Source organism: Chaetomium tenue (assembly GCF_020726465.1).
Source record: "Chaetomium tenue strain MPI-SDFR-AT-0079 chromosome Unknown F5144scaffold_3, whole genome shotgun sequence".
Classification (NCBI taxonomy): domain Eukaryota; kingdom Fungi; phylum Ascomycota; class Sordariomycetes; order Sordariales; family Chaetomiaceae; genus Chaetomium; species Chaetomium tenue.
The window spans coordinates 1,996,618-2,021,218 of NW_027117331.1; the positions used below are offsets into that span (position 1 = coordinate 1,996,618).

Here is a 24,601-nt window from a genome sequence, read left to right on the forward strand (position 1 = left end):
CCTCCGATGAGACACTCGGCTTTCTTGTCCATACCAGGATAATTTGTTTGCCAGCTGAATTCCACGGCATAAAGCAACATTACCTCGCCTTGCATAGCTACCCAGGGCAGTAAAATTGTGACAGCCCGCGGACCCTCACTAGTCAAACAAACATAAATTCTGGTTGTCAGGCACATGCACCTTCGCAAACGCCCCCTTCTGAACGTGGGGCCCCTCTGGCGCTGCAGGCTGTAACTAAAATTTCCAACTCCCAACGGGCGGCGCTCCTCCGATTATCCCACCCACCACTTCGGTTCTCTAGCGAAGGCACACCCCCACCAACACCGCCCGCGATTTGTTTTGTCCAGATTTTACAACCTGTTGCGACAGTTCCTCTTCGAATCCAACTAAAGCCCCAATAAATTTGCGATCATGGACGGACCGGGTGCAGACGAGGACCTGGACCTCTACGGTATGCCACACCCTTGTCGCCTGTCGTGTTTGGAGCGACAGCACAACGTAGCGCAGCAACCATTTGCTAACTCGTCTTCGTGACATACAGCCCTCCTCGAAGTAGACAAGTCGGCTAGCCCCAACGATATCAAGAAGTCTTATCGAAAGGTGAATTTCATTACCCAACCGAGATCATCTCTCGCACAAGGCACTGACTGATCCTCGCCAGTTGGCACTGCAACATCACCCTGACAAGGTCTCCGAAGACATCCGTGCCGAGTCCGAAGCCAAGTTCAAAGCGATCACGCAAGCATACGAAATCCTTCGCGATGAGGAGAAGCGCCATCTCTACGACACCCACGGCATGGCTGCCTTTGACCCCTCACGAGGGGGGCCCGGCGGTGCCGAGGTCGACCTCAACGATATCCTCTCCCAGATGTTCGGCATGAATATGGGCGGCATGCCTGGTGGCATGCCCGGTGGTGGTCCCCGGCGGCCGAGACGGAGCCCGGACGAAGAACAACCCTACAAAGTCACGCTCGAAGAGTTGTACAAGGGCAAGACAGTCAAGTTCGCCGCCGAGAAACAAGTCATCTGCGGTCAGTGCAAGGGTAGCGGTGCAAAGGACAAGGTCAAGCCCAATACCTGCGACCGCTGCCGTGGTATCGGCCGCCAGGAAGCTTTCCGCCAGGTTGGCCCCGGCCTCGTCCGCAAGGAGGTGATCCCCTGTGACCACTGCCAGGGCTCTGGTATGTACTACAAGGAGAAGGACCGCTGCAAGAAGTGCAAGGGTAAGCGGACCGTCAAGGAGACCAAGGCGCTAGAGCTTTATATCCCCCGCGGTTCTCTGCAGGGCGAGCGAATCGTGCTCGAAGGCGAGGCCGACCAGATGCCCGACATGACGCCCGGTGACCTCATCTTCCACCTTATCGAGGAGCCACACGATGACTTCACCCGCATCGGCCACGACCTCTCGGCCGACCTACACGTCACCCTTGCCGAGGCTTTGTCCGGCTTCTCTCGCGTTGTCATCAAGCACCTTGATGGCAGGGGTATTCACATCGACCACCCCCGCGGCAAGATTCTTCGGCCTGGTGATGCGCTCAAGGTTCCTAATGAGGGCATGCCTCACAAGAGGGGAGATCTGAAGGGAGATCTGTACCTCATTGTTAAGATTGACTTCCCCGAGGACGGCTGGCTGCCGAATGACAGCGACCACGAGACACTTCAGAAACTCCTCCCGCCTCCCGCGGCACCTATCCAGGCTGACGAGATCGATGAGGTGCATTACGAGGAGGACGCCGACATTGAGAAGGTGAGTCCCACTAGCACAAGCAACGACGAACATAGCTGACAGATTTCACAGATGGGTGCTCACCAGGGCGACCCGCGGTACGGCGGCGAGTGGGAAGACGAGGAGGAAGACGAAGGCGGCCCGCAGTGCGCCACACAATAAGTCAATTACGGCCTACCGGTCTTGTGGCAATATGGCGGCGTTACATCAAGGGATAACCCACGATAAACGGGGGATACAAGTACCTTTGCGACGAGCACCTCCGTTACGGTTGAGGCAGAGATGGGCCGCCCAGCTCAACACTCTCCAGCAAAGTCATCTACGCGGTTCGTCGGCTTGGATAGCCTGAAGTTCATCGCGCCAAATAGTGCCATCCTCCCGGCTTCAGGCATATTTGGGCCTATGGTGCGATCGGGGGTGTTTTTTCGCTGTTCCAATGCCAACCATAGACATGAGAAGTCGAGCAAACACCATGGTGGGGTCGCTTGTCTTCTCTTTCGGGGACTTCATTCTACATAGACGGGGCATGACTTAATGATCCGAAAAATATTGTAGACGGCTCGCCCAAAATGTCCGCATACGTGATACTTACAATGTATTCGGAAAAATTTCCTCTCGCATCCGACTTGACTTCTGATGCTCGTGTGATACTGGTGGTGCTCGGGGGGGTTGTTCTCACCTCTTGATGATGCGAAATGCATGCTCCCGGCCCCCATCCGAAGGTCATACTCGTAATTATTACATTCAATATCTGGAAAACACGGCGACGAAAGGCAAAAAAGATTAATCGGGTCGAGGCAGGCTCCTACTACAATGAAGTTGAAGTGATGGTGTTCTTGGCCCCTCGCTCTGGCACTTATCGATAAGCGGCGGGCCCCACGCCTCGCCGTTCCTCTGCCAAGCCGAGACCCGCATCGAAATATGCACAGACCACTCAGCCTTAACAATTTTCGCACAACCCTAAGCCCACCAGCTCGACCAAATTCTGGAATTTTTCCCAAGGTAGGTCCCGACCGTGACGACGCCGAATTCGACCATCACCCGACAACAATACCGTCAAGGTAAAAACTACCCGTTTTGCTGCCATTATCAGCTCCATATTCCCAATTACTCTTCATTCTAACAAACCGCACAGATGGTTGCCGCCAAGAAGCACATCCCGATCGTGAAGAAGCGTACGTGCCTCGAGCCCTCTCTCTCCACCGATTGATCTCCCGAACCACCGAACAAGCCCTTCACATCTCCTCCCGCCGAGATACCGAACTTTTGAGTCAACTATGGAATTTTTTAAAGCGCAAATATTGACGAGCATGTCGGTTTGCAGGCACTAAGCGCTTCATGCGCCACCAGAGCGATCGCTTCAAATGTGTCGACGCGGCGTGGCGCAAGCCCAAGGGTATTGACAACCGGGTCCGGAGGCGCTTCAGGGGCACTCTGGCTATGCCCTCGGTATGTGGCAACTTTTCTTGGGTCCTATTGCGGGCGAAGTTCTCAAAGAGTCGGGACTTGGGGAACTACAGTGGGATTAGAGACCTGCTCAGACCTCTGCTACACAAGAAACGAGGAATCACGGCTAACAGGAGGTTTCTCCTCACGCTTTCAGATCGGCTATGGCTCCAACAAGAAGACTCGCCACATGATGCCCTCGGGCCACAAGGCTTTCCTCGTCAGCAACGTCCAGGACGTCGAGCTCCTCCTTATGCACAACAAGACTTACGCCGCAGAGTACGTGCCCTCTCGTCTGCGACCTCGAACGGAATGGCACCGACGGAATTTGGTGATGTGTCATTTGGGCAATACAGGGCTAACGCGGTCTCTCCAGGATCGCCCACAACGTCTCCTCGAGGAAGCGGGTCGATATCATTGCGCGGGCGAAGCAATTAGGTGTCAAGGTCACCAACGCAAAGGCGAAGGTCACGACGGAGGTCTAAGCGACAACCAACAGTTACGGGGCAACTTCTTTCTGTGTTTTGGAGCATCTCGGGCGGTCTTAGGGAAAGGTCTGCTATTTGTCTGCGATTGCCTAGCACCCACCCAAGCTAGTGAATACAATTGCGGCCTCCTTCGTCACGGGCAAACAGGCAACAGCCGACGTCGGCTGGTAGGGTTCTCTGTCACTGGGGCGGCGTTTCCGGGGCCGAGCGGCGATGAGTTGACGAACGACATAACAGCTGGGACGATGAATCAGAAGAAATACCACCGTTTCCCCCCGATTTGCAACGCCTGCCCCGGTACAGTAACCAGAATGTCCAAAATGATGTTCGTGCTCAACATGTGCTTTTTTCTGACCTTGTTTTTCTGAAAAACGGTTCGCTGTCTTCCAAGGTTTGCTCTTCCTCGCTCAATAGCGGCATGGGATTTGTTTAGTGATGCCTTCTACGTACGGAACTTGTGGGAACAGTTATGGAGTTTCACGGAAAGTATGCTTGAGTTCCGTGTGTACCCGTCTCCAATGATCCGGTATCGCACTTACTGGAGCTTGGCTCAGGCTATTCGCAATATTTTTGGCGAGAGCGCAGCCCTTTTATCCAACCTGAGGGGTGCCTTTTTTAAGGCATAAGTTCCCCCCCTTTACAGCACCCTTTGTATCACTAGGTACCTACCTAGTTATTTATTAGCATTGTCTACTCTTAGGTAAATATCATGCCACAGATCACGTTTCACGACTAAATGTCCAAGATACTCTACTCTCTCCGTTGAAAGTATTTTTCCCGAGTTTTTGTCGCCACGACCGATGTAACTATTACACCGAGCATCTGACCCCACAGCTGCCCTCGAGTACTTGCATCAAGCCTCAATGGCTTCGGCCAGCCAGCTGCTTGAGTGCCTGGTCCATCCCCGATTTACCGCCGGTAATTCTGTATTCAATCGGTGGCCGAACTAAGTTAACGCTGCTGGTGTTTTGAGGTTTGTAGTTAGTGTCACGCTGCAATCTGAATGGGTGCAAAGATATACACAAACGAGACCCCCTTTTTCTGCATGCTCAGCTCACTGTGCATGCTCAGCTCTTTAAGAAGAGCTTAGCCAGACATGCTTATATTCCAACAGCGTTACATTCGAGGTCAGGTTTTACAGTCAGGAGCAAAAAAGAGAGAGTATTTTGGGACTGTAGGCCAGAGTCCCCGTGGACTGTACCACGTGACTCTTTTCTGTTTCATATCGCAGACATCGCAGCTACCGCCACCGATGCAATTGAATTCGACCTAGAAGCCGCTAGATCGCAAAAAAATACAGTGAAATTGAGAGTCTTATTCTTTTTCTAGCCCTCTCTAGCACCCTGCTCGGCCTCCTGTCCGCTCGGCTCTAACCCTAACCCTCGTTCTAGTCCAAGTTATCGAACTTCTTACACAGCAAGTGCGTTCGTAACTAGCCGCATTTTAACAGCGATTTTAGATGGGGTCACGTGGTACAGTCCGCGGGAACGACAGTCCCAAAACACCGTCTCCAAAAAAAAGCCAAGTATAGATGTCGGCCAAACCTTCAGCGACGAGAACGAAATGAAAGTCATTTGAGAGCTGAATAAAATAGTTAAGTTTATTTATTTAATGTCTATTTTGCTGTCTCGCTTGCTGATTTTTCGATCTTTTTTTCTTTTTTTTTTCTTTTCTTTTTTTGACTTTGACTTTGACTTTTCTTCCGGCAGCTTTTTTTTGGCCAGAGGGATCAGGTCTAGCTCAGCTGGACAGGCACAAGTCATCGAGGGCGGTTAAATCGTCCTCCGCAGCGAAGACGGGACCGGTATACACCCACGAGGGGATCGACGGGGGGACGACGGTGCCTATCCGTCCCGCAAAACCAAAGTCAACCAACACAATCCTACCGTTCCCGTCCTTCATCACGTTGCCGGGGTTCACGTCGCCATGGCAAACCTCCGCCGCGTGGAGCTGCCGCAGCGCCCCGTGGATCTCATCCCGCCGAGCTTTCAACTCACCCTGCCCCAACTTGCAGAGTGAGCTCATCCGGTACCCGTGGATGCGCCCACCGTCGACGATGGGACGGGGGTCTACCTCGGGCACCGGGAGCCCCCGATTCCTCAGCGAGTTGAGGACATTGAACTCGCCCTCGAGGAGGTCTACCGAGTGCGAGTTTGGGTGGGCCACCTTGAGGACCGGGAACCGATCCCCGGGCCGGTCGGAGGCGCGGACGGAGGCGTGACAGCCGTGGTCGAGGGGCGACGACTGTTTCCATGCGGCGGCGAGGGCGGGAGGCAACGGCACGGGGGAGACTTCAGCATCGCCGACGGCCGGGAACTTGGTCAAATCGGGGCACTCGTGGGACCCCCACCAAGTGACCTTGAACGGTTCCCGGCGGTAGTCGACATTGCAGCTGTGGGTGTCGTCCCCGGGGTCCTGGCGGGGCGTGACTGGACACGCCCGGGTCTGCTCGTGGTGGGATTGGGAGGATAGCGAGCCGGCGGTATTGGGTGTGTGCTCCATGTTTGTGTACTGGTGTCCTTGCGGAGTGGAAAGGCTTCAGGGCCGGCCAGGCATATAAACACCACGTTGGCGCGCACATACCTCCTCTATGACTCCCATAATGAGGTCGCCACCGACTGTGCGGCATCACTTGACGTGAAAATTGGCGCGGTGGCCTTCGCACAGACAGGCGTGCGTGTGGCCTAGGCAATGGGCAGGCGTGTGGCCTAGGCAATAGGCGGGCGTGTGGCCTAGGCATAGGAGCGCGAGGATGCCCTGTCGACCGTATAATGGGGATTTGGGTGGTGATCAGTATAGCAGCGTATCTACTTACATCTACATATAGTCACTTCTCTGTACTAACTACTAAAGTCAAAAGGTCAAATCAGTGATTGTCAATATAGATTCCGCCTCAGGAGAAGTACGCTAACTGTCTGACATAAGGTGCTAGGGAATGTAAGTAAAGATAACGTTTATGAATTCGATTACAAGTAGTGTTTTCAAAAGCTTGAATCAAAGTGCCATCGCCGACATTTTGAGACGTCGTGGGATATCTATTCATTCTCCTCATCTCTCACTAAGCCAGCACTTGGATCCTTGGATGAGTCGCAGGTGGAGGAGAACACCCCAATCAGTAACACGACATTCTTGATGGAGACATAGTATCACTCGAAGAGTGAGAGAAGATGTGGGACAAGACCAGCGCAGAAGGCCAGTCGCGTTACATCGAGTGCCCCCAACAACCATGCTTTATTTAGTCTTCGGTGTGGGAAGAATGTAACTAACTAATTTGATGATCCTCCCAGATACCAGACGCATGCAAACTTCCTAGCAAAACGGATGGGTGGAAAACCAACAATTGTTAACAGTGATAGGTCAACATTCCGCTCAAGTCTTTGAAGCGTTCCGAGAGTCCAAGGTTCCGACGATCGGGGTTGAAACTATGAATTCGGTAGGTAATCCGGGGATCGAGTAGGATCGGTGAACTTGCCACGTAAATCTAGCAAGAAATAGTCTATATACAGTTGACAAAACACGCTGTATAGGGTGCCCCTGGCCTTTGCCGAGCACGGATTTCCTCTTGCTCAGTGCGATAGTATAATCTAGTCCTCGATGGCCGCTCCCTGTGGGATGATACGAGAGCATTATCTTGATCCGTCTAGTACCACCTAGTAAACAATGCTGGAAATACTAAGGTACTTATACATATGTACGCAGGCGCGTATAAAAACAATCAGAACTCACCATCCAAATTAATCCACAACCCTTGAATCATCAATACGCCGCTGTTAGGCCCTCCGGCCTTCTAGGATGGATCTTTCGAAGACCCGAAGACAAGAAGACAAGAAGACAAGGGCTCTTTTGCCTGCTCCAGGGAGCATGGATTAACCGCCGCCCGCACATAGCGGCATTGGTATCACAAACAACTGCTCTTCAATGCACAGTGCATGATGCACCCTTCACGATTTCCAGCCTAGCGGCGAGAGAGGCATTGAATTCAGACATTCCCGGCATCCTGTGGCCCATCCATGCTTGATTTCTCTCGCCAATACTGCGACGTCAATCTACAATGGTGCCGTCAAGCCACTAAATATTCGTTACAACGTGGGGTCCGTGAAGCCGTAAGCTCGCTATTGTATCTTCCCGATGCCGTCCTACCCGATACGAAACACCAGTGACCGGCCCCGAGAAACGAAGAAATGTACTGAGTTATCCGAGGCCAGTACAAGATATCCATTTTAATTGTCTCTCCAAAGTAACTGTTTGAATTGTTTACTTAGGTGAGCAGGGGGCCGTTATCTCGCGGAAAAATGGCATAGTTTACATGGCTTTTCTTTCTGTTTCTTCGTTGTCAACCTGGAATGCTGTTGGGGTCCGCCGTAACTCGTGAGCTAATTATTATGAAGTTGTCTTTGTCCACGTATCTAGCTTGCCCCTGCAATCATACCACCCCGTCAAATCTGGCCCCCAACATGAGATACTTGGATGGAGATTCTTTGGTACCGGGAAAGAACCGAACTCCCAAAAGCCTTGTGCGACCATTACATCCCCGAGACATTGGATATATGGTCGGTCACCCAGGCAGCAGCAAACCAGCAGGAGACTCTGGAGACTGGAAACAGTCCCAAACGGAGATGGGCAACGCAAGGGTCCTTTCTGTGAAACTCCATCACCATTCACACAAGTTCCGAACGTGATGAAGACACCACTAAACAAATCCTACGACTCCATTGAGCCTAGGAAGTGCAAGACGATGGCGTGCGAGAATCCAATAACAGTGTCAGGAAGTCTTGTCTAGAAGCCGGATCCGACGAGTATATAAGATGCGTGGTTCTTTCTGTCTGCTCTCTCTTAGGATGTTTCTCATCTTGTCTTGACAACCATCCAACATGGCCTTTACCAGCCTCCGCTCCATCGCAGTCGCCTCTGTCCTTGCGACAGTGGCAGTCGCCGTGAGCCGCCTTGTCCATCAGACCCAAAAAATCCGCTAACTCCACCTGTCATAGGCCCCCGTTGCGCAAGACAGCCCGATCGAGGGATACACCATCGTCCCCATCACCTGGGAGTTTGACGGCCCCAATGGCCAAGTCATCCAGCTCAACGGCACGGTGCAAGAGGTCGTGGCCCAGCTCGACCTGATTGTCCCCAACTCGCAGGCCAAGCTTATCGCCTCCATCGCCGCCGCCTCCACCGCCAGCTCCACGAGCCGCCGTGACGAGGAGTCTCCGCTAGAGAAGCGCTACGACGAGGACAAGATTCTTTGCTGGGTCCACGGCTGGACGGCCGCGAGCCTCAGGTCTATCCAGGACGGTACGTCGTGGTGATGATTCCACGAACCCTCAGTTGTTGCACGGTGACGGAGCATTCTAACGCTGTGCCATCGCCTACTCGTATTACCAGGCATCAACTATCTGAACGGCGTCTCCGGCCGCCCGTCGCACGGTCCCGGACCCAGTACTTGCGCTAGGGTGTCTTGCTCGGTGCGTCACATCCTTCTCCCTACCAAGCTAGCTATTATTGTCCATGGAAGAATTATGGCTAACTTACTGTTATTCTACTCTACCCACAGTATGGTTCTGCCATATACTGGTGCAACGACAACAGATCCCTCAAGGAGCTGAACAGCTTCAAGGTAATTCCACCACACCCTCAGCCCACTTCCCCAAACAACCCCCGTGCTATTATCGCAGGGCACTGACTGGATCCTACCTATGTCCTTCCCAGGACATTGCCCATGGCGCCGACAGAATCAAAAACAACTGCCAGCAAGTTGTCCAGGCGACGGTCTTGACCCAAGGCCAGATCTTTTACAAAGACAACTGGAACGTCATTGTCCGCGGCGACAACTGCTGAGTCAGTCGTGGCCGATATCTGCCATACTTGATTACGCAGGAAGGACGCCATTCTAGGGTGGTTGACACACTATTCGGGAGCAGCCGAAGCGCGCGGTTACCCAGGCTGTATCAATACACGTGTTGTCTAATTTCCTGTTCCAAAGTACTTCAACTATGTGATCCTCTCAAGTTACGGTTTCTCATGGCGTGGTGATGAGGGGGCTGCCATTTTAGTACCTATCGACCAGTTGGCAAACAAGCAGCACCTAAGTTAACAAGATGAAGATACTGACGGGTACGTGTCACCGGTGTCGTGCCTCCTCTCATATATCGCAAAGCGGAAATTGCCACAAGAACAAGAACATCAAGAGCTGCGTATTATAGACTCTTAATAGCGATGCTGAAATACCACCTTACCAAAACCGGAGACGTGGCTCCATTAAGCTATTAAGGTTGATCCAACGTACGTGCAAAAAGAATCATTCAAGGGCAAAACCAAAAGCAGGAAGACTGATAACCGCTCATAACAAAAAATCTTTTTATGTAACAACACAAGCGCCCTTTACTACCTGGAATCCATGCCCAAATAGGCCGGGTGTGTTTTCTCTAACGCTGCTGCGGTTTTTGTACGCCAACCCGCCCAAATACAAAACACCAGAAACCAATGCTAAACAGTAATACCAAACAGGAGCTACTAAAAAACGAAATTAGGCCTTAATGTTGGCCATCCTCTTCGACATGCTATCGACACGGTTAGTACATGGTCATGCCATCAAGTAAAGGGCTAGGGGGTTGTCTTACAAGTCGTAGAAGGCAAACTGGCTCGGCGAGCTACCGCACTCGTACACGAAGCGGCTGGCGAGGTAGCTGCCAAAGATGGCGCGGAGGTACGCGTCCGGGACGCGGTGGATGATGGTGTCGAGGCCAATCTTCTCGATCAACAGATTGGGCAGGGCGTCCGCGAGCACGGCGCGGCGGACGTGCTCCGTCTCCCACAGGTCCGAGTGCTGCAGCTGCTCGTCGAGCGTCGTGATGGCACTCGACAGCTTGTCTGAAAGGATCGAGCGTGGGACGCCTGTCTGCTCGTACTCGCGCCAGATGGCGTCAAACTCGAGCCGGGCGTTCTCCTGGATCTTTGCCTGCACCGCCTTGACGTACGCCTGGTAGAAGGCAGGCGCGTTGCCCTTAGGACCGTGGCACATGTGTTCAACAAATCCAGCGTCGTCAAAGCTAAGGGACGCGAGGACCTCGAGCGACGAGCTGGTCACGCCGCCCTTGTTAGCGCTAGCGTCCTTGTACACGACGCAGCCGGCCTGCTCGAGGCGGAGCTTAGCGTCTTGTGTGATGAACAGGTTGGCGCCCTCGACTAGGTATGAGATGGTCGATTTGCCGTCCTTGATAAGCTTATTGACCGAGACCAGGTCAATCGACTCAGGCCGACCGCCGCAGGGGACGAAGATGTCGGTCATGCCGCTGTCCCGAAGGTGGTATGTGTTCCGGAACGCCGTGCCGTTGTTGACAACTTCTCCGGTGGGCAGGGTAATGTTCGTGTCTTCGCACAGCACCCGGTAGCCGTCCTTGGTCAGCTTGGACAAGTCGAAGTTCGAAATCATCTGTCGCTTCTTGGCAAGGCGGTGCAACTCCTCCTTGTTGATGCCGTTGGGGTCAACCAACACGCCCGAGCCGTCGATGATGGCCGTGTACTTCTCGTTGCTGAGAAGAATTTCGTTGCTCCCCAGATCGCCGTCGGGGCCACCTGTCTGCATCTTCCTGACGGTCGAGGGGTCCAGGTTGAGCTTGCGGTAGATACCCTTGACGTACTCTCGCACTGACAAGGTCGTCATGCCGTATGAGTCGTGGGGAATGCCGCCCAGCTTTGGCGACTTGCCCGTGAAGAAGGACTTCCACCAGGGGGCGCCACGGTTGCGGGCGTGCTCGGTCGCCCAGTCGACAAGGTCGGCCGTGTTCTCATCCGGGCCCATGAAGACGATCTCCTCCTTCCCGTAGAGATCAACGATGGGGTTCTTGATGCCAGGCGTCTCAGCCTTGAGCAGGAGGTCGAGAATACTGTCGATGTACTTCTCAAACGCCTCGCGGGCCTTGTCCTGCTGCTTGGGGTCAAGCAAGATGACACCCTTGGAGCCACCCTCGGGGATGTCCTTGTTCTTGCGCTGCTGTGTGCTGGCCAGAGCGTAGTTCTCGTCGAACAGATTGCGGGCATTGATCGAGTAGGCCTCCTTGCTGCGCGATTTGACGATGCGGATACCGCCCCGTGCAACATCCTTAAAGCGCAGATGGAAACCGCGAGACTCGGATGTGATGACGAGGAACATGCCGTAGAGCGGCGACGGGTACTCAATCGCGGGGAGGAAAGAGGGATCGAGCCGGAAGCTCAAGGCAACCTTGGTTGGGGTGAAGTAGTTGGTCTTGAGGACGGCCTTGTTGAAGACGCGGAAGGCAGTCATGACCATCTCCTCGTGCTCGTTGGTGACATCCTTGGTGATCTTGTCCTTAAGTTTGGCATCCGAAAGGACCTCAGTGGTGGGGGTGGGAGCGATGCTGCGGACATCGAAGCCGGCCCCGACCTTCATGTGGACGCTGGCGAACGAGGCGTATAGAGCACGGATGAGCTGGGGATGAGAGAGGATAATCTCGAGAATGTAGTCGGGAGTAAACGTCTCGGTGCGCAGGCGCTTCTTCATCCTGGACAGGATCTCGGCATGGTTGTTGTTGTTGGGGTCGAGGGTTGCGACAAGCGAAGCGTACTCGGAACCCAGGCGGTTCAGGAAGTGCTGCACGAACACCCACACGCAGTGCGCGTAAGAGGTCTCTTGCAGGCTCAGCTCGCCGGAAGCGAACAGCGAGTGCATCTTGGTCTGCGGCATGCAGTACAGAAGCGATACCTCCTGAGTAATCTGGTGGATCGACTCCTCCATTGGGGGATACTTGGAGTCGACGTTCGGTGCAGGGCGCAAGTAGATGCTCATGACGGTGATGCCGTTTGAGAACTGCTCGACGTATTTCCGGGAGCTGGTAACTCCATAGTAGTGGTAGAGGTCGCTAAGGGCGCTGAACAACCCTCTTGCCGTCCTTGAGCGGAATGCAACGACCAAGCGCTTTTCTTGTTGACCTTCAATGTCGAAGACCTCGATAACCGGACCGGTCCGGCTCACAGAGGTCTCGATGATCTCCTGGTAGATCTGCTTGGTGTTCTTAGTCGCCTTGGCAAGGAACATGCGGTCGCTGATGACCTCGAGCCGGGTCTCCTTAGGATCGGCGTTCGGCTCAACAAACTGGCACTGGTAGACGAAGTAGCAACGAAGAGTCGCCTTGAAGTCGGAATGCCCCATGCTGCTGGGGGACCTGAAGGTCTCAACACGGAAACGTTTCGATGTGTCACCGCCGTCCAAGTACTTGGACTCGAGACGATGCTCGTACTGAGGCCCATTGACTGTGGACTTGCCGGGCTCACTGGTGTCGATATAGATGGCGTGGTCCGAGGCTTCCATGTCCAAACGGATCTCTTCCCGCTTGTCCTCACGCGCGAATGCGGCGACCTTGGCGGCATACAGAGATGTGATGTGGTTGGCGATGACTTCGGGGTTCTCGGCCTGGAAGTAAACATCGTCGATGCCTAGCTCATTGTAGAACCATTCCACCTGCGCGTCAACCAGCGCATCGGGGATCCAGCCGCCCTTCTTGATGAACTCCTTGGCTATTCGGCGGGTTAGTAAGTGAACGGAGAGGGGTGCGTAGAGATCTCTAGACTACCAACCTTGGCCCATTTGCTCCTTCTTGCCCGTGAATTCAGGGGCGACATAGCCGACCGTGGCCGAACGCAGGACCCTGTGCCCATTGCCGTTGACCTTGGACAGAGGATAGCTGACGTGGGTCGGCTGAGGTGAGGGATGCCTCTCGGCCTCGTCCCCCTTGACCTTATCAACGAGACGATGTGCGGCGTTCATGATTGCAGGCGAATTTGTCATGGTGTCGTCTGATGAGTTGAACGGATCCACGTACTCTGGGAAGCTAGACATGGGCAAGTCAGTCATGATGGTCAAGCCAGACACGCGGCGGCCAGCGCCAATAGTGTTGGCAGGCGGCGGGTAAAATGCTAGGTCACCCATAGTGACTGTGAAGTGAAAGTAGGTATCAGGTGTGGAAGGGTGACAGGAGGCACTCCTGACTAAGGTGTGCTTGAGCTAGGTGTTGAAGAGGAAGCGGGCTGGAAAGGCCGCGAGGAGCAGGAACTGGCTTTGTAGGCCGAGAGAGCAGGAGCGGGAGCATTATGTCGGTGTAAGTGGGCGCGAGCCGTTTGATGCTGTGGCGGGCGTAGAGCAGGCAGGCGGTTGGCCGTTATCGAGGCCCTGGTGGCTGATCGCGGTGAGCGGGTTTGACATACGGGAAGGACAAGAACGTCAGCGACGACTTGCCCTGGCCCCTGCCGCCCCTATCAGTGCAATCAACCGCCATTTTCCGGAATCGGATGGCCCAGGAACACCACGGCCAGCGTAGTACAGGGCAGGAATGAAGAGTGACGCAGAGACATGGCGTCGACACCCGTCCGCCAAATTGCCCGCCGATTAGGTACACCGGTTCGGAGAAGTCGAGTATTGGTCACGTCCGAGACGGTGGGTAGGTTTCGGCTTTGCTGCTCACCGCTCCTGGTATCTCTCTGTTCGTGCTTGTTTCGGGACCTCGGCTGTGCTCTCTCGAGATAAGAAAGATAACACGCCTGGTGTTGCGACATGCCCTTCCATTTCGGGAAATACAAAAAGAAACATCAAATTGATGAGCAACCGATGGTTAAACGTACCTTCTCTCAACTCGAGAATGAGCTCAAAGACAATCCTGTCCCTGAACTTGGCTCGCAGGACCGATTTGCCGGAAGTCGTCTTGGAGTTGCTGGTATCAACCTTGGCAGCTGTTATCGCAAAAGGAATCAGTTTCTGACGGAATGAAACAGGCACGGAAGGGCCGTTGGATGCGGCCCTGTCGGGAGGGTGCGTAACGGGATAAGGTAGAGGAAGGAGTGTTTCGTTACCTCAACAAAAGACGGGATGAGCAACAGGGCCGATCCAAGCAAACAAAGCGCTGTTTTTATGGCGGGGCCGGAAACAGGCGTTCTAGAACCTCGGAGCTTGTGATTTTGTTCGAAAACAGGCTCGAGGCAAATCTGTGTGCAATTACAGATTAGAGTATCTGGAATTCAATGTCTCATTAGTCTGCCGTTTCTGTAAAGCAGGGGCCAAGATGGCCAAGTGAAAAGAAGGGTCGATGCCCTCCATTGCAAGCCAATTGAGCAGTCGATTTTGGTCTTGGCCATGACAAACTGAGGCCACAATTCTGGACTTGTAACCATCTCCAATAGCGAGGCGGAACAGATGCAGCGGCTGGGGCTCTGCATCTTTGCCGCGGCTCATTGTGGCGAAACCGCGCAGCCCGCGCCACCTTGAAACAGCTGGCTGGTGCTCACCACATGAAGGGCCGATATCAGGAGGGAATCAGGGGCCAAAGGAAAAAGGGCAGGGTTGATACTGCGAAGGGCCGATGCACGAGACTGGCGGGACACGGCAGGTCCTAAGACACAACCACGATCTCGATGTCACCGAACAGGGCCCAACGCACAGGAACCGGGAAAGGGGTGTGTAAGCTTAGTACCTTTTTGTTGCGACGGCGTAATGTTCCACGGAAGATAAGGTCAGCTGCGGTGTTTGGCTGCCGAGACTGATAAGGGTCGTCTGGAATTAAAGGTATGCAGAGAAAGGTTGACTCAGTCGTGGTGGTGGTGATGCTGAGTCAAGTCAATCACAGACTGATATCGTCTTGAATTATGGGATAGGCAATGGGTTGGGACTGCCAAACACAGTCTGGGGATGGGCACGCCACTGCTTTATATGCTGGAGAAAAAGGGCCGTCATCTTTTCTGGCATCTTAGACGACGGCAGGAACAACATGCTCTCGTGGATTGGCACTGTACAATACATGTCGACTCCACAGGCATGGCAATTCCCAAAGGGAAGGAGTTGCCTGCAGAAACAGGTGTTGTGATGACATTCGGCGGCGCTGTGACAAACGGAAGCTAGGGAACTAAGCCAGATCGGGCAACTGCCAGTCTCTACTGATTGGGTCACAAGGGGTCGGTACCTGAACAGCCCAAGAAAAGACTCGGCGTCGGTCGGTAAGGTACGTACCGCTTGGCCACTGCCACCCACGATCGGTGGCCCCGGGAGCGGCTATTCGAGGTTCTGGGGTAGAAACTGGAGGGCAGGTGGGTCTCTTTTCTCGTATGCCATGGAAAGTTGAAAGTTTCAACGGTACAAGGCATCCTTTTTGAGGGAATTGTTTGTCTACTTCGGATGACAGGAAAGGAGGCCGTTGAGCTTCTCGAAATTCGGGGCTGAGACCAGCAACATTGGGGTGCTAGCCCAGAACCATCGAACCTCGAAGCTGCACTCCTCGCACCATGCCCCCCAATTGGGCTGCTATGAAATCGCCCAACACACGGTCCTCTTAGGGACGGGAAAAAAAAGTCAAATATTTGGAGACGCGTAAGAGTTCCGGCGTGTTACCCACCCAACTTTGGCGTTACTTGGTCTGGAAATCACACCACCGGGGCCATTCCCGGGGCAGTGAGCCGCTGTCTGAAGCTCCTGGACTGTCTTGACTGTGTAATGTACATACAAAGCCCCAGAGCCGATCTGCCTGTTTGTCTGTCCATGTACATCCCGTGACCACGACTGTGCTTTTTGGGTTGAGATTTAGAGCCCCAACGGCGACATGGCTGGCTAGGGCGAAGACTCGAGAGTTACTAAAAACGGCTAGGTAGTTAACCTCGAACGCCCTGGTCTCCATGTGGACGCACTTTATTTTGTTACCAACCCATTAGTTAGCCATGGTTGCCCAGCATGACAGGTCGACAGGGTTACGAGACCACAGGCCGTCGCGCCGTGCAACCCATCAATGTCTCTTACCGCTTCTTCGTCTTACAAACAGGGGATTATCCTAATCCAATCGCGGTGGCATCATGGACGGCCGGTCTGTTCTCACCGGCAGCTTTGACCATCGAGTCAGGGAGCTCCTTCTTGAGAAACTCAGCCCGGGCAACGCGCCAACCAGGATGGAGGTCTCAGCGTGTGTCGGCGGGTCCCGTGACTGGAGAACACGTAAAATCGGCCAGGCCCTGGAGCGCCTGGACCCAATCCTCTCTGTGGCTGATCAGGTGCCCCGCCATTTTCCACTGGCCCCGGAACGCCAACCCCAGACAGTGCGTCTCTCATCAAGTAAAATGGGGGTAATGGAAATCCCATTTGCTGCGATTCATATCCGCCGACTTGTTCCTGGCGTCGCACGGGACCGGGCCGCCTCAATGAATTTAGCAAGTGGTTCGCTCGAGTCCCGGAAGCGGTGGGAAAAAAAAACGGAGTTGCGGGTTGAGGCGTGAGGGGTTCAGGGACAGGAACGGACGGTGGAGTGAATGCCCTCACAGTGGAATACCAAAGGAATGCGCACGCACTGGGTAGACGTCACTACGTCACGAAGTCCAGTTCCATACCTGCATACCGAGCACACCTAGGCGAACAAGTTTACCCCTAGAAATTGACCGCTGCTATGCCGACCGGGGTGCCGTGACATACTCGCTCGCAGGAGAGAGATCGGGTTCCGGGAACGAGGGTCCGGCTGAGATGCGGTGAAACAAGTCAAGTCCGGAGAAAAACCTCTGCTGTCCTCGTGCCGGCAGCCAAACTCGCAGCGCCGGATTGAAGCATTCTCTGACCTGGTCACGGGGTCACGGAGAGATTGGTATTGGCGCTCAACGGCGCCGCTGCAAGTGTTCATCCCTGCCAAGAAAATCCAGACCGTCTCCGAATGCTCCACGTTTGGGGCTGCGTTGCCATGATTCGGTTCCTTACCCGAGCTTGGGGCAGCCGTCCTGTCGATGAAGTCCCAAAAATAAAAACAAAGCAAAGACGAAAGAGACATGACTCTGCGGTACTTCGTCCGAATATTTGCCCTAATACTAAACTTCGAACAAGTCTAACTTGTAAGGGATACCTGAACTGATTCCAGTCCCCTGACCGTCCCTGCCCTTGTATTTCCGGGGAACCCAGGGCATGATACCTTGGCCTCGTCCCATCGTTATTCAAGGCACATCTAGACTAAGATACTTGCTGTGTACTTGGTAAAACCAAGAACCCCCTTTCTCGATCAGGACCAAAATCGTTGACCGACAAAATGCACCTGTGCGCCGTGACATCCACATCTCTCGATACAACTTCCCTGCGTAGAATGTTCACGATGCTAGGGAGGAGTCTGAAGGAGACGTTGGCTGGTCAGAATTACCTAAGATATTCCAAGGCTAATGCAAGTCAACCCCAGATTTTTATCTGTCTCGCACAACGACCCCGGAAGGTCACCGAGGGGTTCTCGGCACGTAGATCTGGGGTTCGTGCAGAGGCGGTCATGGGCAAATTGATGGGAGCGCGGCTAGGTCGGATAGCGAATTTTGCGTGTGGCGGGGCGTCAGTTCAGTTCTTTGAAGGAGTCGGCATGTCGGAAATCCTCAAATTGCCGACCCAGCCCCCTTTACTTGGGGCTTCGTAACTTCACGACGATGCGATGCCTCGGAGATAGAGGATACCTAGGTAGCAACGTGACCAAAGGACTCATAGTGGCTGGTGGAAGGCGAGGTCAGCGTGGCGAGAGCCATCGAAGATTCCACAGTGCTTCCTTGTGGGTCTTCCGCTGCTTGCCGCATCCCGCTCTTGGCAAGCGGCGCAAGGCGGCCTCGAGGCGGCAAAGCCGATGGTGCTATTGTTAGTGGGGGAGTTGGGTTGGTGGGGTAAGAGTTAATCGCCGCAATTGCGACAACCCCGCCGTTCTCAGAGCTTCGGCAAAGTATGGGACGTTTTACGGGTTTTGGCACAGGTACATTCACTTTGAGTTGCTGAGCCGCAGGCAAAGCTTACCTAACCACCGACTTGAACTGTTGGTCAATCTTGAAACTCCAAAAAAGCGGCATGAACATCGGAGTTAGATACCATTGAAACGCCTTGCTTTCCTGGTAACAATAGTTCTCCGGTCACATTCTTTTTTTTTTACTGTCTCATTTACCCCGCGGTCAACTTACAGCACGAATAATCTTCACACCAACTTCCAGCAAATCAAGATGAGCTCTCAAAACAACGGCTCTTCCGCCATTGCGGACGCCCAGGCCAAAGCTCAGGTACTGGACCGGGATGACCCGCTTGCATTTACACGCAGCGAATTCAATATCCCAACCAAGACTCAGATCGCGAGTACCCGCTTGCCCGACTCAGGTGGGATAACTCCGAGTTCTGGGCAGTCCCGTAGTTCTGGGTTAAGAAAACTAATGACATTGTCCCGTGAGCGCAGCTACCACTGAAACTGGATCTGGTGATGGCGTCACTGAGAAGTGCGTCTACCTCTGCGGGAACTCCCTGGGACTCCAACCTAAGCGGACTCAAACCCGCGTCAACCAATATCTATCGACCTGGGCCACCCAGGGAGTTCAGGGACACTTTAAACCTCTCGAGGAATCACCGCTCCCGACCTGGCTCGACGCCGATGACAGAGCCGCCCAGCTCATCGCCCCGATCGTGGGTGCGTCCAAGGCCGAGGTGGCTGTCATGCAGACGCTGACAGCCAACCTCCACCTCCTCATGTCTGCCTTTTACAAGCCGGATATCAACGGCAAACACAAGATCATCCTCGAGAGCAAGGCCTTCCCCAGCGACCACGTAAGTCAACTCACACCCATCCCACATCCCCAAACAAAACCTAACCCACCCACCCAACCCCCCAGTTCGCCGTCGAAACCCAACTCCGCCACCACAACCTCGACCCGGCCACCTCCATGATCACCCTCACCTCCCCCTCCTCCCCAGAAGACAACATTCTCACCACCGCCGAGATCCTCTCCGCCATCACCACCCACGCCGCCACCACCGCCCTGATCCTGCTCCCGGGGATCCAGTACTACACGGGCCAACTCCTCGACATCCCCACCATCACCGCCCACGCCCGCGCCCACTCCGTCTTCCTCATCTGGGACCTCGCCCACGCCGTCGGCAACGCGCCCCTGCGCCTGCATGATTGGGGGGTTGATGCGGCCGCGTGGTGCAGCTACAAGTACCTGAATGGCGGGCCGGGGTGTATTGGGGGGCTGTTCGTGCATGAGCGGAATAGCGCCGTGCCGCCGCCCGTGGGGGAGTTGGAGGTGGAGCAGAAGGAGGGGGAGTGGGAGAGCGAGGGTTATGGGAACCGTCTTGCTGGGTGGTGGGGCAACGACAAGCGCACGCGCTTTGCCATGGTTAATCGTTTTCGTCCTGTGCCAGGGGCGGCGGGGTTTCAGCTCAGTAATCCGAGCATTTTGGATATTACCAGCTTGACGGCGTCGCTGGAGGTGTTTGCTGAGGCGGCCGGGGTGGGCGCGCTGAGGAAGAAGTCGCTGCGGCTGACGGCGTTTTTGGAGGAGCTGCTTCTTGGGGAGGGCTCGATCGTCGGGGCGGAGGAGAGGGCCCTCTTCCGGGTGATTACGCCGTCGGATCCGGCGCAGAGGGGCGCGCAGCTGAGTTTGATGCTGCGTGGGGGGTTGTTGGAGGTGGTGATGCGGGAGCTGGAGAAGAGGGCGGTGATTGTGGACGAGCGGAAGCCGGATGTGATTCGGGTCGCGCCGGCGCCGTTATATAATAGCTTTGAGGATTGTGTGCGGTTCGTGGTGGCTTTTGGCGAGGCGCTGGCGGTGGCGAGCAAGGAGGTGGCTGTATAAGATGTTAGATAAACTAGTATAGTACAAAAGACCGTGGATGGTCGTCTATGGATGTTGACGAGATTAATGAAGGCCATTCGTGCGTGATCGTGTTTGGAATTGCGGAGGAAGTGCGCTCGAAGTGCACGTGCTGTATATTACGTTCCGCAGCACCATTTTCAACGAGGACCACTGCCCACGTCAGTTGGCCAAATGGTAACAACTGGCGGTGGTCCTCACCTCCGGGCAGCGAGTCAACCCACCTCCGACGGGAGGTCATGGGTTCGATTCCTGCCGGAGGAAGGGCCGTTCTGAGCTGGGGCCCGGGACGCCGGGCCCCAGCCAGAGTAGCAAATCCCCCTTGGGGGGTTTCGTAGCCGACCATCCCCGACGGGGGATGGCCGGTGAGCTTTTGTATTTTTAATAAACGATTTGTTTAGTAGTATAATTTGGTGGTGTTGACATCGCTTATAGAGAAAAAGAGGTAAAAAAAGGAAGTTAAAATGTAAAAAGAACATAAATAGAAGGATAATTACATTTATAAACCAAAGTAAACAGGTAAGGAATATTATTTAGTTTTTAGAGGTGCACATAGTGGAAAGAGAAAAGACAAGCAATGATGCCAATATATCAATGTCTAGCACTCGTATATTCACAAAGTGCTATAGTGCTGTCGACGATGTCAAGTTCTTCTAATCATGTAGTTGCCCTTCTCGCCCCAGCCCGTTGATGGCCTCTAACCATAAGTTAGCTACCTTACCAGAAGAACACTCACTCCTTCTCGCTCTCCAACACAGCCCTGATCATCGCCTGCCCCACCTCAACCGCCCCCTTAAACCTTGGTTCAAAGAACTTCTGCGTCACAGCAAACCGCTCCCTCCACGTCTCAAACTGCCTCAGCGCCACACACTCAGCCCACCCCGACGCGGCAATCGTAAACTGCAGGTCGTCGCGGCGGAAGGTGTTATCCTCGATACCAACGCGCAGACTCTCATCCAGCAGGCCCGGCGTGCGGAACAAGTGCTCCGTAACCCCCAGCCACAGCCGGAACAGCGGCGTGGAACAGATCATGTGGTCGTAGGGCACGATGCCCAGGGCGCTCCAGCAGTCGACCATGGCCAGCAGCGAGAGGTGGTTGTTGGGCATGGCGGGGGCGTTGCTCTTGGCGTTGGCGTTGAGGCTGAAGCGGTCGACGACGCCGTCGGGCAGCAGCGGCCGGCCCTCCCACTTGGGGCTCCCCTCGCGGCCAAAGACCTTCTCCTTGGCGGCGTAGACGCGCTCGCGCAGCTCGTCGCGGCGGCCCTCAAGCATGAGGTAGAAGAGCTCGGTGGTGGAGCGCGCGAACTGGTTGATCTGCTTGTGCGCCTCCGGGTTGAGGATGGCCAGCCCCGCGTACACGTGCCACTTCTGCGCGTAGATGCGTAACATCAGGTTGATCTTGACGTTCTCGATGCCCCCCACGTAGCGCGTGCCCTCCCAGGGGAACTGCTGGTTGGCGTGCCAGGCCTTGCCCATCGAGAGGAAGGCCGCGTGCGTGACGGCCTGCGTGTCGGCCGTGATGCGGTCGTGCTCGCGTGCGGTGAGGTAGACATGCTTGGAGCCGAGGCACCGCAGGGCGGTTTCGACTTTGTTGAAGGAGGCGTCCGAGGCGCGGTGCTTGATCAGGACAAGTGGTTGGTCGTGGGGATCGACGCTGGGACCGTGGAGGGAGTGGCAGGAGATGATGTCGACGTCGCTGGGTAGGTGCTCTTCAAAAGCCTTGATCTCGGGGTCTTTGCAAGATGTTTGGCCGCCCACGATGGCACCAAGTCGAGTTGCTACACACGGTACACTTGGTAAGAATGATGTCCAGACACACAACGGCATTACGGATGGCACACACATGGACCGTATTGGGCGACAACACGGCCAATTGCAGCCGCTTCAACACTGTAAATGATGTAGTTGCTGGCGCGGGACACCAGGTGACCGTTGCGGAGAATTTGTATATTCTTCTATAGACAGAATCTCAGCACTGGTTCGCAGCGGAGATCAGGTTAGATGCACGCCATACATGGTCGGCAAACTCGGCAGCCAGCTCCTCGTATTTCTCCTCTCTGTCGCAGGCCATGATCCTGAAGTCCACCGCCATCAGCCTCTACTCTGCGTGTGATCATCAACAAATCTGTGATCCAAGTCAGCTGGTGTCCGAGCAGAACTAGTGCTGAAATATTGTGTGGATAGGTGTATCATCAGACAAAGAATAGTAAGGTAGCTGAGAATTTTCATCATGGAAAGCCCGCAGCGGTGAACCGGGGCCAGAAAGGCTGACCGGCCATGCCACGAGCGATACTCTAGCCAAATGCGCTCAAGTCATCATGCGATGGGGGGACATGGGTAGGTAGTGAATGTGAGAAAGTAAGAAGCGACTTACCAAAGTCAACAGCTCTAGAAGCTGGGGATTAGCGACAGCTACCACCGGTCGCAAGGCAAAGCCTCGTCGACGATGTGGCAACTGCGCGGAGAGGAAACAACTGGCAAATTACCTCCAACCGGCACTGCTCAACCGCCGGGCATACATCTTGCCCATGTCGCCCATACCGATGAGGCCGATGACAAAGTCCTCGGCACCCGGAAAAGTTGCCATGGCGGATGCCATCTTGTTCTTGTCCACTGACTGACAGACTGCTTAATACAAGGCAAGTCCCTCGTTCCCAGATCACATCGTCGAACCGTGGCGCCGGCAGCTTCCCTTTGTTTCCAAGTTGAGAGCTGCGCGGGGTGTTGCGAGTGAGGTGCAGGAGAAGCTGGAAAGAAAAATTTCCAGTCGCGTGTGGAATTTATGCAGCCAAAAAATCGTGGTGGGTCCGAGAAGATGACCCACTAAGGACCCACAGTGCGTGGATGGTTGCACAGTGTGCTTAGCACTTATGGAGCATCGCTTGTAATCACCAAACCAAGTCCAACTCCCTTCACTCTGGCACAACTCGGCATTTTCTTGAACTAGAAAACCTCAAAGTATCCGCCATAAACCATGATTCTTATCCAAGCCCTAGGCTCCAACGGGTCAGGCCAGCTGGGCATCGGCCACAAAGAAGACGTCTCGACCCCCCAACCCGTACTCCTCCCGTCCTCCATCACCACCGCCAACCCCCAGCCAAAACTCAAATCCATAGCAGCAGGCGGGAACCACACCCTTCTCCTTTTCGAATCAGGAGACCTTCTCTGGAGCGGCGACCACACCACAGGCGCATGCGGGCCCGTCACCACCACCACCACCACTACCACCAGCCCAGATGACACCAGCAGCACCTCCTCCTCCGAACTCACTCCCCAGTTCCGCCCCGTCGACCTGACTTCCCTTCCCCCAGGCTCCAAACCCATCCACGTAGCGGCCACCTGGACCGCCACCATCCTCGTCACCACCACCCCCTCCCCTTCCACCAACACCCCCACCCAACAAGTCTACACCTTCGGCCTCTCCCCCAAAGACAACCTCGGCCTGGGCCCCCACGGCCCCCCCTCCACCTCTCACCCCACCCCCATCCCCAACTTCCCCCCCACAAACACCACCACCAACACCACCACCAACACCCCCACCCACATCACCTCCCTCACCGCCAGCATGGCCCACACCATCGCAGTCCTCAGCAACAGCGAAGCCTGGGGCTGGGGCAACGGGCGCAAAGGCCAGCTGGGCGCGCCCGTGCCAGCGACAGGGGCGGTGTGTTCGCCGCGGCGGATCGAGGGGGTGGGGTTCCCCGTGGTGCGGGCGGTTTGTGGGAGGGAGTTTACGTGTCTTTTTGGGGCGGCGGGGAGCGGGGAGATGGTGGTGCTGGGGTCGGATAAGTGGGGGGTGAGGGCGCAGGTTCCTTCTCCTTTGGGGTCGCTTTCTGGGGGTGGTGTGGGTGTGGCGGGGTGGAGGGAGGTTGGGGCTGGGTGGGGGAGTGTGTTCGTGCTGAAGGAGGGTGGGGAGTTGGTGAGTTGGGGGAGGGATGACCATGGGCAGCTGGCGCGCGGGGATATTGGGCGAGTCCGGGATATTGCTGTGGGCAGTGAGCACGCGTTGGCGTTGACTGAGGCTGGTGATGTGATGGTTTGGGGCTGGGGCGAGCATGGCAACTGTGGACCGATTCGGAAGCAAGGCGGAGAGAAAGGAGAGCGAAACAAAATTGCTTCAACGGGGGAGGGGATGGAAATCACCATGATTGGCGCCGGTTGTGCAACGAGTTGGATCGTCTTTGAGAAGCCAACGTAAACTACGCCGTGGTATCGTCAAAAAAGCAGCCAGTTCACCATCGCCAACGCCAAAGCTACGCAACGCAAAGCAAGTCGACCTTCGACACTGCAGTTGTTAAATTCAAGGGGAGAATAA

The 24,601-nt window shown here is 54.9% G+C and overlaps 10 protein-coding genes across 10 annotated transcripts; 6 read left to right on the plus strand and 4 right to left on the minus strand.

Annotated features, from left to right (window-relative positions):
• The first annotated feature begins 294 nt into the window (after positions 1 to 294).
• On the plus strand, positions 295 to 2,063 carry F5144DRAFT_177767 (uncharacterized protein). Its single transcript, XM_066782694.1, has 4 exons — positions 295 to 451; positions 542 to 600; positions 662 to 1,747; positions 1,799 to 2,063. Exons 1-4 carry the CDS (start codon positions 412 to 414, stop codon positions 1,886 to 1,888), a joined length of 1,275 nt encoding a protein of 424 aa, XP_066644685.1. The 5' UTR covers positions 295 to 411; the 3' UTR covers positions 1,889 to 2,063.
• A 629-nt stretch (positions 2,064 to 2,692) lies between these two features.
• On the plus strand, positions 2,693 to 3,903 carry F5144DRAFT_177798 (60S ribosomal protein eL32). The gene is made up of 4 exons (XM_066782695.1): positions 2,693 to 2,901; positions 3,051 to 3,175; positions 3,330 to 3,451; positions 3,549 to 3,903. Exons 1-4 carry the CDS (start codon positions 2,862 to 2,864, stop codon positions 3,655 to 3,657), a joined length of 396 nt encoding a protein of 131 aa, XP_066644686.1. The 5' UTR covers positions 2,693 to 2,861; the 3' UTR covers positions 3,658 to 3,903.
• A 1,233-nt stretch (positions 3,904 to 5,136) lies between these two features.
• Positions 5,137 to 6,647, minus strand: F5144DRAFT_567357 (uncharacterized protein). The gene has a single exon (XM_066788590.1). The coding sequence runs from the start codon at positions 6,160 to 6,162 to the stop codon at positions 5,401 to 5,403; it is 762 nt and encodes a 253-aa protein (XP_066644687.1). The 5' UTR covers positions 6,163 to 6,647; the 3' UTR covers positions 5,137 to 5,400.
• Positions 6,648 to 8,095: 1,448 nt separating this feature from the next.
• Positions 8,096 to 9,729, plus strand: F5144DRAFT_567358 (uncharacterized protein). Its single transcript, XM_066788591.1, has 5 exons — positions 8,096 to 8,594; positions 8,649 to 8,952; positions 9,043 to 9,122; positions 9,212 to 9,274; positions 9,367 to 9,729. Exons 1-5 carry the CDS (start codon positions 8,532 to 8,534, stop codon positions 9,493 to 9,495), a joined length of 639 nt encoding a protein of 212 aa, XP_066644688.1. The 5' UTR covers positions 8,096 to 8,531; the 3' UTR covers positions 9,496 to 9,729.
• Positions 9,730 to 9,867: 138 nt separating this feature from the next.
• On the minus strand, positions 9,868 to 13,770 carry F5144DRAFT_177888 (Glutamate/Leucine/Phenylalanine/Valine dehydrogenase-domain-containing protein). The gene is made up of 3 exons (XM_066782696.1): positions 13,252 to 13,770; positions 10,278 to 13,191; positions 9,868 to 10,217 (listed from the first exon to the last, which is right to left on the minus strand). Exons 1-3 carry the CDS (start codon positions 13,601 to 13,603, stop codon positions 10,184 to 10,186), a joined length of 3,300 nt encoding a protein of 1,099 aa, XP_066644689.1. The 5' UTR covers positions 13,604 to 13,770; the 3' UTR covers positions 9,868 to 10,183.
• A 2,733-nt stretch (positions 13,771 to 16,503) lies between these two features.
• Positions 16,504 to 17,626, plus strand: F5144DRAFT_645475 (uncharacterized protein; the record flags this gene model as incomplete). The annotated part of the gene is made up of 2 exons (XM_066792875.1): positions 16,504 to 16,743; positions 17,218 to 17,626. 2 exons carry the CDS (start codon positions 16,504 to 16,506, stop codon positions 17,374 to 17,376), a joined length of 399 nt encoding a protein of 132 aa, XP_066644690.1. The 3' UTR covers positions 17,377 to 17,626.
• Positions 17,627 to 18,323: 697 nt separating this feature from the next.
• F5144DRAFT_567372 (pyridoxal phosphate-dependent transferase) lies at positions 18,324 to 20,358 on the plus strand. The gene is made up of 3 exons (XM_066788592.1): positions 18,324 to 18,796; positions 18,873 to 19,237; positions 19,303 to 20,358. The coding sequence occupies exons 1-3, from the start codon at positions 18,646 to 18,648 to the stop codon at positions 20,266 to 20,268; spliced, it is 1,482 nt and encodes a 493-aa protein (XP_066644691.1). The 5' UTR covers positions 18,324 to 18,645; the 3' UTR covers positions 20,269 to 20,358.
• Positions 20,359 to 20,418: 60 nt separating this feature from the next.
• On the minus strand, positions 20,419 to 20,774 carry F5144DRAFT_567374 (uncharacterized protein). Its single transcript, XM_066788593.1, has one exon. It carries the CDS (start codon positions 20,763 to 20,765, stop codon positions 20,502 to 20,504), a length of 264 nt encoding a protein of 87 aa, XP_066644692.1. The 5' UTR covers positions 20,766 to 20,774; the 3' UTR covers positions 20,419 to 20,501.
• A 92-nt stretch (positions 20,775 to 20,866) lies between these two features.
• On the minus strand, positions 20,867 to 23,055 carry F5144DRAFT_567376 (uncharacterized protein). Its single transcript, XM_066788594.1, has 4 exons — positions 22,773 to 23,055; positions 22,301 to 22,361; positions 22,130 to 22,241; positions 20,867 to 22,064 (listed from the first exon to the last, which is right to left on the minus strand). The coding sequence occupies exons 1-4, from the start codon at positions 22,883 to 22,885 to the stop codon at positions 21,019 to 21,021; spliced, it is 1,332 nt and encodes a 443-aa protein (XP_066644693.1). The 5' UTR covers positions 22,886 to 23,055; the 3' UTR covers positions 20,867 to 21,018.
• Positions 23,056 to 23,063: 8 nt separating this feature from the next.
• F5144DRAFT_177981 (regulator of chromosome condensation 1/beta-lactamase-inhibitor protein II) lies at positions 23,064 to 24,571 on the plus strand. Its single transcript, XM_066782697.1, has one exon. It carries the CDS (start codon positions 23,261 to 23,263, stop codon positions 24,482 to 24,484), a length of 1,224 nt encoding a protein of 407 aa, XP_066644694.1. The 5' UTR covers positions 23,064 to 23,260; the 3' UTR covers positions 24,485 to 24,571.
• Positions 24,572 to 24,601: the final 30 nt, after the last annotated feature.